Source organism: Phoenix dactylifera, chromosome 7 (genome assembly GCF_051530095.1).
Source record: "Phoenix dactylifera cultivar Ajwa chromosome 7, Ajwa_hap1_PhDact_Kaust_v1.1, whole genome shotgun sequence".
In the NCBI taxonomy this organism is placed as follows: Eukaryota; Viridiplantae; Streptophyta; class Magnoliopsida; order Arecales; family Arecaceae; genus Phoenix; species Phoenix dactylifera.
The window spans coordinates 32,457,444-32,472,283 of record NC_143196.1 but is presented as its reverse complement, the minus strand read 5'-3'; the positions used below and the strand labels follow the sequence as shown (position 1 = coordinate 32,472,283).

At 37.6% G+C, this 14,840-nt stretch overlaps 2 protein-coding genes and 1 non-coding gene across 4 annotated transcripts; 1 reads left to right on the top strand and 2 right to left on the bottom strand.

Annotated features, from left to right (window-relative positions):
- Nucleotides 1–199: 199 nt before the first annotated feature.
- On the bottom strand, nucleotides 200–731 carry LOC103713005 (uncharacterized). The gene has a single exon (XM_008799755.6). The coding sequence runs from the start codon at nucleotides 674–676 to the stop codon at nucleotides 401–403; it is 276 nt and encodes a 91-aa protein (XP_008797977.1). The 5' UTR covers nucleotides 677–731; the 3' UTR covers nucleotides 200–400.
- Nucleotides 732–1,390: 659 nt separating this feature from the next.
- Nucleotides 1,391–1,472, top strand: TRNAS-GCU (transfer RNA serine (anticodon GCU)). The gene has a single exon. It is a non-coding gene; the product is annotated as a tRNA-Ser (tRNA).
- A 615-nt stretch (nucleotides 1,473–2,087) lies between these two features.
- Nucleotides 2,088–5,093, bottom strand: LOC103713703 (Protein kinase superfamily protein). 2 transcript variants are annotated; one of them, XM_008800716.6, is made up of 7 exons: nucleotides 4,878–5,093; nucleotides 3,779–4,032; nucleotides 3,544–3,670; nucleotides 3,191–3,464; nucleotides 2,768–2,900; nucleotides 2,606–2,692; nucleotides 2,088–2,380 (listed from the first exon to the last, which is right to left on the bottom strand). In XM_008800716.6, exons 1-7 carry the CDS (start codon nucleotides 4,960–4,962, stop codon nucleotides 2,261–2,263), a joined length of 1,080 nt encoding a protein of 359 aa, XP_008798938.1. In that variant the 5' UTR covers nucleotides 4,963–5,093; the 3' UTR covers nucleotides 2,088–2,260. The 2 variants fall into 2 exon arrangements, with proteins under 2 accessions (XP_008798938.1, XP_088557890.2); XM_088701764.2 differs by having other exon boundaries at nucleotides 2,606–2,900.
- Between the last annotated feature and the right edge of the window lie 9,747 nt (nucleotides 5,094–14,840).

Below are 14,840 nucleotides of genomic sequence, written 5' to 3'. Positions count from 1 at the left end.
GTTTAAGAATACGTAGATATCATAGATATAAATATTGCTTTCATCGGTATCTCTATGTCTTAAACAAATAGAGATAGTATGGGGAAAAAAAATATTTATCAAAATTTTCAATGTTCATATCAAAGTTATATGAAATCTGCCCATCATCCCCTGATAATCAACTAAGGAAGAAAATATCCATGATCAAAGAGACAACAGCTACAACCTAGGAATCAATCAATAGTTACAGCACCACCAATTTCAATACATCAAATTAACAAAATCTCCCCCATACCTAATATATCACCAACAAATGTGGTGCACCATCTACATAACCTATATCAAGATCAAATGATCCTCAGCTGTAAAAATCAAAGCCTTCCAAACTGATGATGGACATGGCCATGCCATCCAGTATGCGTTAATCTTCTCGATCGGACGATCGATTGCTGGCAGGAGACAGCGAAGATGATGGTGAGGGCTCGCCGCCGGGAGGTAGGTCGGAGAGAGCAGCCAACATGCGCCGGATGCTCACCGATCGGACCGTCCGGAAGCTAAGAGATCGCATCTTAGTAGTTGAGAAGATGTTTGATGACTTGGATAGTATGAGATAAACCAGAGCCTGGATCAACACAAACATGGCCACCTTCAACAGAAGGTCGCTTGGCTGGGAAAACAACCCATCTAGGCCGAACATGGTTGCCGGAATGGAAACTTAGGATCTGGGAATTTGTTGTGACGAGATGACCATCCGAGGTGTTATATAGCTCTCACCAAGTCGTCCATTGGAATGCCACGTCAGCAGTAATTATCTTGACCACGGTGAAAGTCTAAACATTGGCAGGTTGTGATTATGGCAGTGACGTTATAAAACTTTACAACGACCATCGCCTGAAACCATCACGACAAATTTTGTTTTGTGCTTGCTTAGCTCAAATATTCGATATATTTGTTTATCAATTTATTCTTGTGGTGTAAGCAATCTTTTATTGGCCACGTAATGGAACATAACAATTAATAATAAATAATAATGGAATAATGGGAAGAGCAAAAATCGAGTGGTTTGAAAAATTCCCGGATGCGGACGATAGGATCAGACGCGGCTCGGTTTAATATCAGACGAGGCTTCCAACGTTTAAGCGTGCACGGCACCGGAAAAAGAACCGTTCACGCGACCTGGAGATAAATTTCGTCTTCTTGGGTGTAACCGACGGTTTTTTCATCACAAGAAATGTTTCTTTTAGCACAGATTCCGGTGGGAAGGGCGGAGAGGACGGAGTCGTAGGAGTCGGTGGCCGGGGAGAGGGCGGAATCGAGGTCCAAAGGAGTTTCCGGTGGAGGCGGAGAGGGAAGTAAGCTCTACTTTCTTTTAACATCTAGAAACTATACTAGGAAAGAAGCTAAACGCCTCGTCGCTTTGGCCGAGTGGTTAAGGCGTGTGCCTGCTAAGTACATGGGGTTTCCCCGCGAGAGTTCGAATCTCTCAGGCGACGGATTTCCTTGGCTTTTTTTTTTAATTTTATTTTCATATTTCCTCTTAAATATAATATCTTAACCCCTTTTTTTTTTAACATAGCTGGAATAGCGACTTTGATCTCTCTAAATGTGCAAATAAAATAAATTGTTTTTCCTTTTTTTTTTTTTTTTTGCTTAAGGAGGGGGGGGGGGCCAGTACCGGCGAACCAAATGGCGACTCCACCGAGTAAACTATGCGGGGGGCATCCAGTCCCCGCATTTAATCGACGCCCGCACGTTTTGAACCTGAGCCACTCCGGTAGAATCTTAGCCCTATTCCAACCGTGCTACCACCTTGGTGGTAATGCCATAAATTGTTCATTGGATTAGAAAAATGAACGGAACTTGGCCTCTAAGGCTCAATTGATGGATAGGCTTTTTGGAACATCATTCAAATAGTAAAACACCAACAAGATCATGCTTGAGTCAATAATCATCTTATTTTTAAGTAAGATGCAAGCGAAGCTGCATGCGTTTGGATCGATTACAAGAACCACATAAAATTCGCAAATCGATGCCCTTGCCATATTGTTTTTGATACAAGGTTTGGTCTACATTCAATCAGCAATAAACCAACATCAGCAAAAATTTGCTTCATCCAAGAAGAAATAGTATTACTTTATTTAATTAATTACTTGTGTGATACATTGATATACTAGGGCATATTATCGGTTTTTATCCACAAAATTTGCTTGATACACAGAGAACCGAATCAGGATGGTGTAATGACCAATAATAATTGGGAAGGAACAACAGCTCTATGAGGTCAGTTATGGTTGTCTCCCCCCGGTTTGTTGAGGAGAGGCTGCAGAGCCTTCACAACGATCGTCATATTCGGCCGGAAGTCGGCTTCATACTGAACACATAGTGCTGCAACTGCTGCCATCTGAACATCACAAACACACACAGATGATGTATGTATCCATAGAACATGTTAGATACTCGAGGATTTCAAATCCCCAAAGTGGATAAAACTAAGAGGGAGAAAAAAAAGATGTTCCTCTTAAGATATAGAGAGCCTTGCATTTGTTTTGTTGCATATAGATTGCATCCACAGGTAGTAAGTAGATTACACTTCAATCCACAAGTAGAAAGGAGAACAATCAGATACCTTTGCAACAGCTTTTGGTGGATAATCATTATTTAGCTTAGGATCCACACACTGTTTCACTTTGTCTTCGCTCAACCTTGGAGTTGCCTGCATCATCACATAATTCAAGAGCAAAGAAGAAATAACTATAGTGATGATAACACTGTGGAGAGTGGAACCTACCCAAGTAACAAGGCTCTGTTGTCCTTTTGGCATTGTATGGTCTACAGGCTTTCTTCCTGTTAGAAGCTCTAAAAGAACGACTCCAAAGCTATAAACATCACTTTTCTGTGTCAATTGTCCTGTCATTGCATACCTGCACTTTAGCCATATAAGAAATATAGAAGAAATTCTTTATCATCATCCACAGTTTATTATTGTATGAGTTTAGTTTATGAGTGAAAGCTACACAAAGTCTATATTGGAGGCCCTGCATCTGATCGAACTTTGAATAAGAAGTTTCTCTGTTTCATTATTATATATTATGAAGGTCTGGGAATGTTAGTCTGAACTTGTTCCAATTTGCTAAATTTTCACCAATTTTTACTGTTTCCATCGATAGCAAAGAAAAGTGGGGAAGGAGGGAGTACTGAAAGCTAAGCTTACTCTGGAGCATGATAGCCGAAAGTTCCTAGAACTCGAGTCGAATGTAGACGAGCTGCTGTGTCAGGAGACTGGTTGGTGAGATTGAAGTCAGCAATTTTGGATTCATAATCGTCGAAAAGAAGAACATTGCTGGATCTGACATCCCGATGAACAATCGATGGATGGACTTTTTCGTGAAGATACTCGAGACCTCTTGCTGCACCATAGGCAATCTTCACTCTTTGATTCCAGCTCAGGACAGGTCCAGGTTCAGCACCTTGCACTCCTTTCCTCCCTGTGCCAGAAAATTTTCCCTAATGTTAAGCTTGATCGATAAAATCGCGCAACCTGTTGATAGGATATAAATCCACTACCATGTAAAACGTCATGTAAAGACCCATTGGTTGCAAACTGATATACTAATATCCGATTGTTTGCGTCTAAACAGTAGCCCAGCAGCTGAACGAAATACTCATGTTTAAGTCTTGAAACCATGGATAACTGCATCAACCATGATAAGAAGGAGATAATCAGATTGAGGCGAAGTTAGTGCCAAACCATGCACTTGCGACGAGGATAATGGAACAGTTTCTGCTATGCAAGAATTACCTGAGCAGTGAAATCTGAATCGGGATCGCTCGAGACACTAGGATCGAGCTTCTTTATGGCAGCAGGCTCTCCTGTACTCAGAATTGCATGAAAAACCTTACCATAGGAACCTTCCCCAATCAAAGCCTTCTGGCCAAAATTAGAGGTTAGTCGATTCAGTTCGGCCAACGGTATTGCAGGTATCTCGATTGGCAAAGCTTTTTGTGGGGCGCCATTTCTGGCAGGATTCGGACCTCTTGGATCTCTATCATGACCTAAATAATCAGTCAGCAATGATGCCTGTAAGTCATTATCTAAAATTTGCAAACACCTACAGTACGAATCGATTCAATTACCAATTCAATCCATATAAGTTGAGAATCCTCATAAATCTAGCATGTTTCATAGCGGCTAAATGCATGCATTGGGTTGATAATTAATCTGGAAGCATGCATATCATGTTTGTAACAAACATTGGGCACCCATCAGTATTATAACAAATGGATAACCATTTAGCATGCAGCACCTGTTCAGCTAACAACTGTGGCTACTTCCACATTTGAGTTTCATGAGCAAATTAAGTATACAAACAGAGCTCTCTTCAGTATTTCCAAGTTGGATCGGTTAATGCAAGAATGTCTGAACAACATCAGTAGCCTTGTGGCTCATATTTATCAGGAAATTCCAAGAGTCTCTAAAGGGTTCAAAAGCATGTCCCGAACGGTCACATAGCGGCGGCCTGATGCATTCCTATCATGATTATACCTTCAGCAATCAAGAACCAACATTACATATTTGATACTTAGAAAGTTATTAGATGGCTCTGTATCTCAATGATGCCGCTATGTTGAGAACAACCTCTTCACTCCCTTTTCAAGAAACCCCGAAGCATCATTTCATATGAAATAAAAGATCTTTCAAAAGACAAGCATTAGTTGCTTGCACCTAGATATCTATATTACCATCATTAGAGCCGCCAAGTTATCATAGCTTCCATCAAATCTTTGTGCTTATAAAGGAAAACAAGCTCGATCTCAATTATGATGAACAGCTGATTTGGTTCTAAACAGTTTGCTCTCGAAAGCAGTAGATGAGCCGATATGCAAAGGAGGGATTTTACCTGGAACATAGCGGTTTGGTGGTGCAGCATGTTGGCTAGCCGGTGGACCAAAGCTCTCTTCCTCGGCACCTCCACAGCAGAACATGTCCAAAGTTGTCTGCACTCAAAAATCCACAATATGAACACCTTCGCAAGATCACTTAAAAATTGATCGCCAGAGCAACTTAAAAAAAACCAATTCCCATATTGATGAAAGAGGGATCAATCCTGCAAACATAACAAGAACTTAGTATCGAATCCATCCCTTCTTTATATAGTTTCCAATGCAATACAAGCCTCTAAGAGATACCCACTTGTCAAGCCAACCAATTATCACCTAACGTTAATTATTTATTAACACCCAAAAATTCAATGAAACCTAAAAGGAGAAGAAAGGTCTCTAAGGTATGAATCATTGAGATCCCAAGAATTTAACAATGCAGTGTAGGTGCAGCCAACCATATTGCCATAACAAGATTCTTCTAACAATCATCAGCCTATAGAGAAAGGGAATGCAAAACTCACCAAGGATCAATTAGCAGAGCGATTCAATATTGAACCAAGGCTCCAAAACAAAATTATGAAACCAAAACTTGAGGAGGAATTTAAAAGAAATGACAATTGGAATCTAATATCAAAGACCTCCACCCCGCCTAAAGAGGAAAGGAAATGTAAAAGAAAGAAAAGGAGAGAAAAGAAGTTTAAACGGGAGGAGAGTTGGCAAGGGAAGGTGGTGGAGGAGGAGGAATTGGTTAGAGAGAGAGGGAGGAAGAGAGGCGAGGGGTGGCGTCGCGCGTTTCGCGGGAAAATCGGGCTTTTTTGGTTTCGAAGCGGCTTTCGACCGCTAACCGACCGCCACCTTAGCATGGAGGCATGCCATCGGACGTGCATGCACGTCCCACGTCGCCCAGCTGTTTTATATTTCGGTAAATCCTAGCTGCTTTATATTCATAACCCACACCAAAATTTTTCACCACCACTGACACGTGGAGCTCTGTGTGAGTACTACAATAGGGTGCGAGAGTGGGCGCAAGTTGGAGGGCATGGGTGATATATCTCATTAATTTTTTTGAGGATTTTTTTTACATCGATACCCTCATAAAAATCAAATTTTGCATGAATATTCTTCCATATTGATATTTGTATGTATATACTCGTAAAACACTTATTTTGCTATTCTGTTATTTTTTTATCCTTATCTTGCATATGTGCTCATGTCATCTAACGTCGTTAAAAAATTAACAGTTTCAAAATAAAATAACTAAAATACTTTTAATGAGTAGATGTGTAAAGAAAAAATATTTATAAGGCAATCACGATGGAAGACAAAAAAAGTAATTTCAAAATCCTATTTTATTTTTAATTAAAATAAATATAATTTTTATTAACGGTGTTAGAAGAACTATTATATTAAGGGTATTTGTGCAAAAACAGTATTGTATAAGAATACGAACATACATATAAATTATAAGAGGGTATTCATGCAAATTTGAATTTTAGAAGGGTATTCATGTAAAAATTTCTCTTTTTTTCGCTTGGGTATCAGCAGATTAAAAATTTATCAATCTAAACCCAACCTTTATTAAACAGATAATTGGCCATATCGAATCAAGTTAAACAGACTAGATAGTTAAGTATGGCCAGCCCTAATTTGGGCTCATAGTTTTAGACCTAACTCGAAAATATTGAATTTTTTGTTTTCAGGACTAACAACCCTATCCAAAATATTTGCCTTCCAAGGGAATTCAGTTGCTGGTAAGGATAACAATGTTTCATCTGCATGTACAACACAGTGACCATCCGAAATAAGTACTGAATGTGGACCACAATTTTTCATGATCAGATCCGATTTCATTTACATGTGACCAAATAGAACGTAAATGAGTTGATTTGGGTTAGCTCGTGGACAATGGGTCACCATTTGCTCAGTGGCCCATTTACTTTAAAAAAAAAAAAAAAACCTTATAGACCTTAAATAAGCTATCTGTTAATTATATATTAAAAATACTTCATTGCATGACCATCATCCCTGCTCGAGTTCCCATGCTTAATGATTGGTGGGATGATCAGGTGCCCACAGTGGAAAATACAGTAACTCTGCGTAGCGATGAAAATATATATATATACAAGGATGAAATGAAATGATATATACTACGTACGATTACATTCAGAAGTTCTGCCTTTTGGCCCAGTAGTATGAAACCTTTAGGTCCCTCCTTTATGGGGGTCTTATCAAGATAGGTAGGCCTATATATATCCCTCTCCCTCGTCTCAGACATAAATAAGTAATTTTCCACGACTGACAAATAGAGGAGTTTAGGCCGCAAAAAGACACCGACCCCTACTGAAATTTTGTTTTCTTTACCTACGTGTGCACTGTGTCGGCACTGGTGAAAAGAGGCCAGCTTTACTGAGTAAGTAGGAGCTTGCCGGATGCTTGTCTGTGGGCCTTCTCTGCTGCAAGTGCTTGTTGGACCCAACCTCAGTTTTTCGAGAGAAGGTTAGGCTTTGTTTTCCAGCGGCCACCCAACGGCAGCGGAAACATAACTCAGTCGACTGAGTCGTTTTTTATATCATCTGACATTTTGGAGAAATTGTCTAGACAAGTTTAACTTGACGTTCGAGTTATATGAAATAAAAAACCATTTTTTGACCCCCCCCCCCCCCCCCCCCCCAAAAAAAAAAAAAAAAACCTGTGGAATGGGAAGTAAGTATATATATATATATATATATATATATATATATATATATATATATATATAGATCTATTTATCGAGCGGACTAGGCTAGATGTGGGATAGGCTCAATCCAAGATATAACTTATGCATTTATATATATTGAACTTGCTAATATCTTTCCACATGGTAGCTACTATCATACAATAAACTAAGATTCATATTATACCAGACACACTAACAATAGTATTGAATTGCACACTTTTTGCTCATCCTAGTTGAAAAAACAACTACAATTAGTAATATCCAAAACTATAATTGCCCATGTGTTATTATTATTATTTCCAGTCTCGGGATTGATTTCCTCTCACTATGTTTTTAATTAAATTTACTTTCCCTCTCTCTATATATATAGGGGGAGAAAGAGAGAGAGAGAGATTAAGTGATATCTTGTTAGACTATAATAGGTGAATGAGAAAATAGGCTGCAAAATGACCCACTTGAAAGGGTGCTTCTTAGAAGAGGTATGTCTCTTCAAAAGAGTTGCATCTTTTCATTGCATCTTTGTATGGATGCATCTTTTCATTTAAAAGACATGACTATTAGCATGAAAGACATAACTATTCATAGGGATGTGTCTATTCATTTGAATAGAAAAGACATGTCTCTTCACTTGGTGTCTATTCTGAAAAGTCACCATGAACTCTATAAATAGAGCCTTCCTCCAACCATTCTACACATGGAATTTTTCCAATTCATCTAGTTCTCTCATTCTAGAGTTCTTAGAGAGCATAAGTGAGTTCATTCAAAGAGAGTACAAAAACTCAGTTTTTGTTCACCGTACAAACAAATTGGTGTGCTCCTTTTATTTGTGAAGATCATTGTATCCTGGGAGGCAGACGCTCACGAGATCCAAAGCACCTGTGTGGAGGGCGAAATCTGTCTTAAGGACATAGTGTCAAACACTAGCCTTGATCTAACATAGTTGAATCTTCATTTGAGGTCAGATTTATTTATTCATATATTTATTATTTAATTTATTTTACAAATTCATAATACACACAGACAACAATCTTAAGACAGATCTCCACTTTTTATATTGTGTATATTGTGATTTTGTATTTATTTAATTTTTTGCAAATAGTTTTATATATACACTTTTTAATTCTGTTTGCAAAATTTGTTCATTGTTGGTTTGCATTCACTTGACAAACTAAATTTTGATATTACTCATTCTAATTTGAGATTATTCATTTATTTAGTAATTAGAGATGGCTTTAAGTTCAAGCAATGTGGTGCCTACCGCCATTCCCATTGCCTCACATGTGAGCCATGGAGAGAAGCCCGAAAAGTTCAATGGGAACGATTTCAAAAGATGGCAACAAAAAATGTTGTTCTATCTCACAACGTTGAATCTTGTGAAGGTTCTTCGTGAAGAGGCTCCTATTCTTGCCGAGGGTGAAGAGAGTGCTCAAACTATGGCTGCTGTAGAAGCATGGAAGCATTCTGACTTTCTATGTAAAAACTACATTCTCAATGGATTGGACAACACATTATATAATGTGTATAGTTCTCTCAAGTCGGCAAAGGAATTACTATGGGAATCCTTGGACAAGAAGTACAAAACGGAAGATGCTGGAACAAAGAAGTTCGTTGTGGGCAAATTCTTAGACTACAAAATGGTCGACTCCAAGGATGTCATAAGTCAAGTTCAAGATCTCCAAGTGATCATCCATGACATTCATGCTGAAGGGATGATACTAAGTGAGTCTTTTCAAGTGGCTGCAATTATTGAAAAATTACCACCACTTTGGAAGGATTTCAAAAATTATCTCAAGCATAAGCGCAAGGAGATGAAACTTGAAGACTTGATTGTTAGATTGAGAATTGAAGAAGACAATCAAAATTCTGAGAAAAAGATTGGAAACCATTTCATGGAGTCCAAGGCTCATGTGGTGGAAGAGGGACACAAGACCAACAAAAGAAAAAGAAAGAATAATGATCAACAAGATACCAAGAGTGGCAATAGAAAGAGGTTCAAGGGAAATTGCTATGTGTGCAACAAACCTGGCCATCGTGCTAAGGATTGTCGCTACCGAAAGGCACACGAGAATTTCAAGAAAAAATCTCCACAAGCTAATATAACCGAGGTGGATAAGCTAGCTTCGAATGTTGCAGAATTAAATTTTTCTGCTGTCATATCTGAAGCAAATTTGGTTTCCAATACCAAGACATGGTGGGTAGACACTGGGGCTACTCGACACATATGTTCTGATAAGAACATGTTCACCTCCTATGAAACAGTTAGTGGTGAAAAACTATTCATGGGTAATTCTGCCACTTCAAAAGTTGAAGGCAAGGGCAAGGTTATATTGAAGATGACTTCGGAAAAAGAACTTACTCTAAACGAAGTGCTGCACGTGCCTGATATTAGAAAGAACCTCGTGTCTGGGTCATTGTTGAGCAAAAATGGCTTTAAGTTGGTTTTTGAGTCTGACATATTTGTACTCACTAAAAGTGGAATTTATTTAGGCAAAGGGTACATGAGCGAAGGGCTCTTTAAGATGAATGTAATGACTATTGTACCATCTATTAATAATAAGAATTTATCTTCTGCTTATATTATTGAGTCCTCAAATGTGTGGCATGGTAGATTAGGACATGTTAACTTTGATACTATGCGTAGATTGGTAAGTTTAGATTTATTGCCTAAATTTGATATTAATACTAGTAATAAATGTGAGACTTGTATAGAATCAAAACTAACAAGATCCTCTTTTCATTCAATTGAAAGGAGTACTGAACCTTTAGAATTGATACATACTGACATATGTGATTTGAAAAATGTTCAAACTAGAGGAGGAAAAAAGTATTTTATTACTTTTATTGATGATTGCACAAGGTACTGCTATGTGTATTTACTTAGAAGCAAAGATGAGGCATTAGATATGTTTGTCCAATATAAGGATGAAGTTGAAAATCAACTTAGCAAAAGAATTAAGGCAATTAGAAGTGATAGAGGTGGTGAATATGATGCACCGCTTAATAAGTTCTGTCAAGAACATGGCATTATTCACCAAACTACTGCACCTTATTCATCTCAGCAAAACGGTGTTGCTGAAAGAAAGAATAGAACTCTAAAAGAGATGATGAATGCTATGTTGATAAGTTCAGGATTACCTCAGAATTTATGGGGGGAAGCTTTGCTTTCTGCAAATTACATACTCAATAAGTTACCCCATAAGAAAACAAACAAAATCCCTTATGAAGCATGGAAAGGTAGAAGACCTTCCTACAAATATTTAAAAGTGTGGGGGTGTTTGGCTAAGGTATTAGTTCCTACTCCCAAAAAGAGCAAAATAGGACCTAAAACCATTGATTGCATATTTATTGGATATGCAAATAATAGTAGTGCTTATAGATTTCTTGTGCATAAATCTAATATTTCTGAAATACATGTCAATACAATTATTGAATCTAGAAATGCATCATTTTTTGAGAATATTTTTCCATGCAAAAATATAAGTGATACAAGTTCTCATAAAAGAACTTATGATGTTGCAACTAGTGACATGGATCATGAGTCCATTGAAAAAGAAAGAGGCAATGAAATTAGACGCAGTAAGAGGGCAAAGACTGCAAAGTCATTTGGTCCCGATTTTCTAACATATTTATTAGAAAATGAGCCTCAAAGCTTCAAAGAAGCAATGTCCACTCCTGAAGCACCTTTTTGGAAAGAAGCTGTTAATAGTGAAATTGAATCCATTATGCAAAATCACACCTGGGAATTAGTAGATCTTCCACCTGGAAGTAAACCTTTGGGTAGTAAATGGATTTTCAAGAGAAAAATGAAAGCTGATGGATCAATTGATAAATACAAGGCTAGACTTGTGGCAAAGGGTTACAAGCAAAAGGAAGGTATTGATTATTTCGATACCTACTCGCCTGTTACGAGAATAACATCCATTCGTATGCTAATTGCTATTGCAGCATTGTATAACCTTGAAATACATCAAATGGATGTTAAAACAGCTTTCCTAAATGGTGATTTAAATGAGGAGATTTATATGGAACAACCTGAAGGTACCATTGTTCCAGGACAAGAAAAGAAAGTGTGCAAACTTGTTAAATCCCTGTATGGATTAAAACAAGCACCTAAGCAATGGCATGAGAAATTTGACAAACACATGATCACAAATGGATTTAAAATCAATGAATGTGATAAATGTGTTTATGTCAAAAATGATAGCCAAGCCTATGTCATTGTTTGCCTCTATGTGGATGATATGATCATTCTGGGTAGTAATAATGAAATCATTAAAACTACCAAGAGAATGCTATCCAATAAGTTTGACATGAAGGATTTAGGTGTTGCAGATGTTATATTAGGAATTAAGATTTCTAAAACATCTGATGGACTTATATTATCTCAATCTCACTACATTGAGAAAATACTTGAAAAGTTCAACAAAGAAGATAACAATGTAGCTAGAATACCTGTTGACATAAATCTTCATTTAGCCAAAAATACTGGAGAGTGCATTTCTCAAGTGGAATACTCTCGTATAATTGGTAGTCTAATGTATGTCATGAATTGCACCAGACCCGATATAGCATACTCAGTTAGCAAATTGAGTAGATATACGAGTAATCCTGGAGTTGATCATTGGAAGGCAATTATTAGAGTGCTTAGATATTTGAGATACACTCTAAACTTTGGTTTGCACTATACAAGATATCCAGCTGTACTTGAGGGATACAGTGATGCAAACTGGATATCTGATACCAAAGATACAAAATCCACAAGTGGTTATGTATTTACACTTGGTGGTGGTGCCGTGTCTTGGAAATCTTCTAAGCAAACATATATTGCAAGATCCACAATGGAATCTGAATTCATTGCTTTAGATAAAGCAGGAGAAGAAGCAGAGTGGCTTCGATATTTTCTAGAGGATATTCCAATATGGCCAAAACCTGTGCCAGCAATATGTATACATTGTGATAGCCAATCAGCAATAGGAAGGGCACAGAGTAATATGTATAATGGTAAATCTCGACATATCCGTCGAAGACATAATACCATAAGACAATTGCTCTCAAATGGAATTATATCGATAGACTATATAAAGTCTAAAGAGAATCTTGCGGATCCGCTTACTAAAGGTTTAACTAGAGAGCAAGTAAATTGCACATCGAGGGGAATGGGATTAAAGCCTATAATTAAAGAGTCATCATAATGGCAACCCAACCTAGTTGACTGGAGATCCCAAGATCTATGTTCAAAGGGACAACCGAATTATGTGTGGCTTAACATAAGCACTAGGGAGACAAAATCTCCAACCTATTCCTAAGATTAACTAGTGCTGCCTGCAACGTTTATAATTAAGGGTAAGCTTCGCTTTTAATGAACTCTTATATCTTGAAAATCTAAGTGGGATATAGCAGGATATTCCTAATAAGAGTCACCTATATGAGTGTGAAGGGGCCGCTTCTATGAGAATTTTTTATAAGGCTGAATTCTCTAGAGCACTCATGAATACCAGGAGTTGTTCAGGGCCAAAATGAACACAATCATGAGAACTAACTGTGTTAGAAAAGAGACTGTGTGAAGTCTATTTGATTCGATTTACTTAATCAGCTGAATAGTTCAAGACATCTTGTTCACTATTTAGCCAGTAAATCCGATAGCCTTTCACTAGAGAAGGTTCAAGGCCAAAAGCTACCTATCTCGATGCAGAATCTTTTCGCAATGTACTCTCTTAAGTGTCTGCATTAACATTTACATGCATTCAGCCAATTTTCTATTCATGTGGGGGATTGTTAGACTATAATAGGTGAATGAGAAAATAGGCTGCAAAATGACCCACTTGAAAGGGTGCTTCTTAGAAGAGGTATGTCTCTTCAAAAGAGTTGCATCTTTTCATTGCATCTTTGTATGGATGCATCTTTTCATTGCATCTTTGTATGGATGCATCTTTTCATTTAAAAGACATGACTATTAGAATGAAAGACATAACTATTTATAGGGATGTGTCTATTCATTTGAATAGAAAAGACATGTCTCTTCACTTGGTGTCTATTCTGAAAAGTCACCATAAACTCTATAAATAGAGCCTTCCTCCAACCATTCTACACATGGAATTTTTCCAATTCATCTAGTTCTCTCATTCTAGAGTTCTTAGAGAGCATAAGTGAGTTCATTCAAAGAGAGTACAAAAACTCAGTTTTTGTTCACCGTACAAACAAATTGGTGTGCTCCTTTTGTTTGTGAAGATCATTGTATCCTGGGAGGCAGACGCTCACGAGATCCAAAGCACCTGTGTGGAGGGCGAAATCTGTCTTAAGGACATAGTGTCAAACACTAGCCTTGATCTAACATAGTTGAATCTTCATTTGAGGTCAGATTTATTTATTCATATATTTATTATTTAATTTATTTTACAAATTCACAATACACACAGACAACATATCTTGGATGAGATGAGAACCAGGTCTTGGCCTACCTTTTGCTAGGATGATGTTCCACTTTGGCTCAAACCAGAAATAACCATAATACATGCTGTTTTATAAATTCTGGCATATGCAAGGATGAGATGTCGTCAATCATCCACTTTTTTTTCGTAACAATTGCTGTCACACATTCATTCATTTTTTAGGGAAGGAAGAAGCAGCTTAGGAACATTTATCATAAACAAAATTTATTTGTAACAACTCAGGACTCTATCCAAAATGACTATCCAAAAGATATTATTATTTGAATTCTTTAATGCTACATAAGTATCCAAAATCTATTTAACGAATAACTAATATAAAACTAAACTCATGTCTGTACGAATTCTCACTCAATGTTCTCGGTGCCTCCTGAAGGAAACAAACAAGGTGGGCCGCACTGCACCACGTGTCTCTGGGCCTCTCCCTTAGAGTCCGGTCAGAAAGTGGGAAGGAAGAAGACGCACAGGAGGAAATCTCGCTTCCGCCCCGTCGACCGATCCGACCGTTAGCTTACACGAGTATTTTGGCGCGACGCCCAGATGGCCGGATAGGCCTCACCTTTCAAACTCTTATTATGGCGTGGGATTATTGATACTTCCACTCGAGCCTTTTCTTATTCATACCCATGCTGATCTTCTTATCCAGCCAGAAGACCCAAAAATTTGGTGAAACAATCAATCACCAAATAGGAAAATTATTATCCTCAAGTTATATATTGACTTGGAATAACTTTATGAATAATAATCGAAGAGTCAATTAATCAGATTTTTTATGATTCTCAAATTTTCTAATTTATTCATAACCATGTCTAATTTGT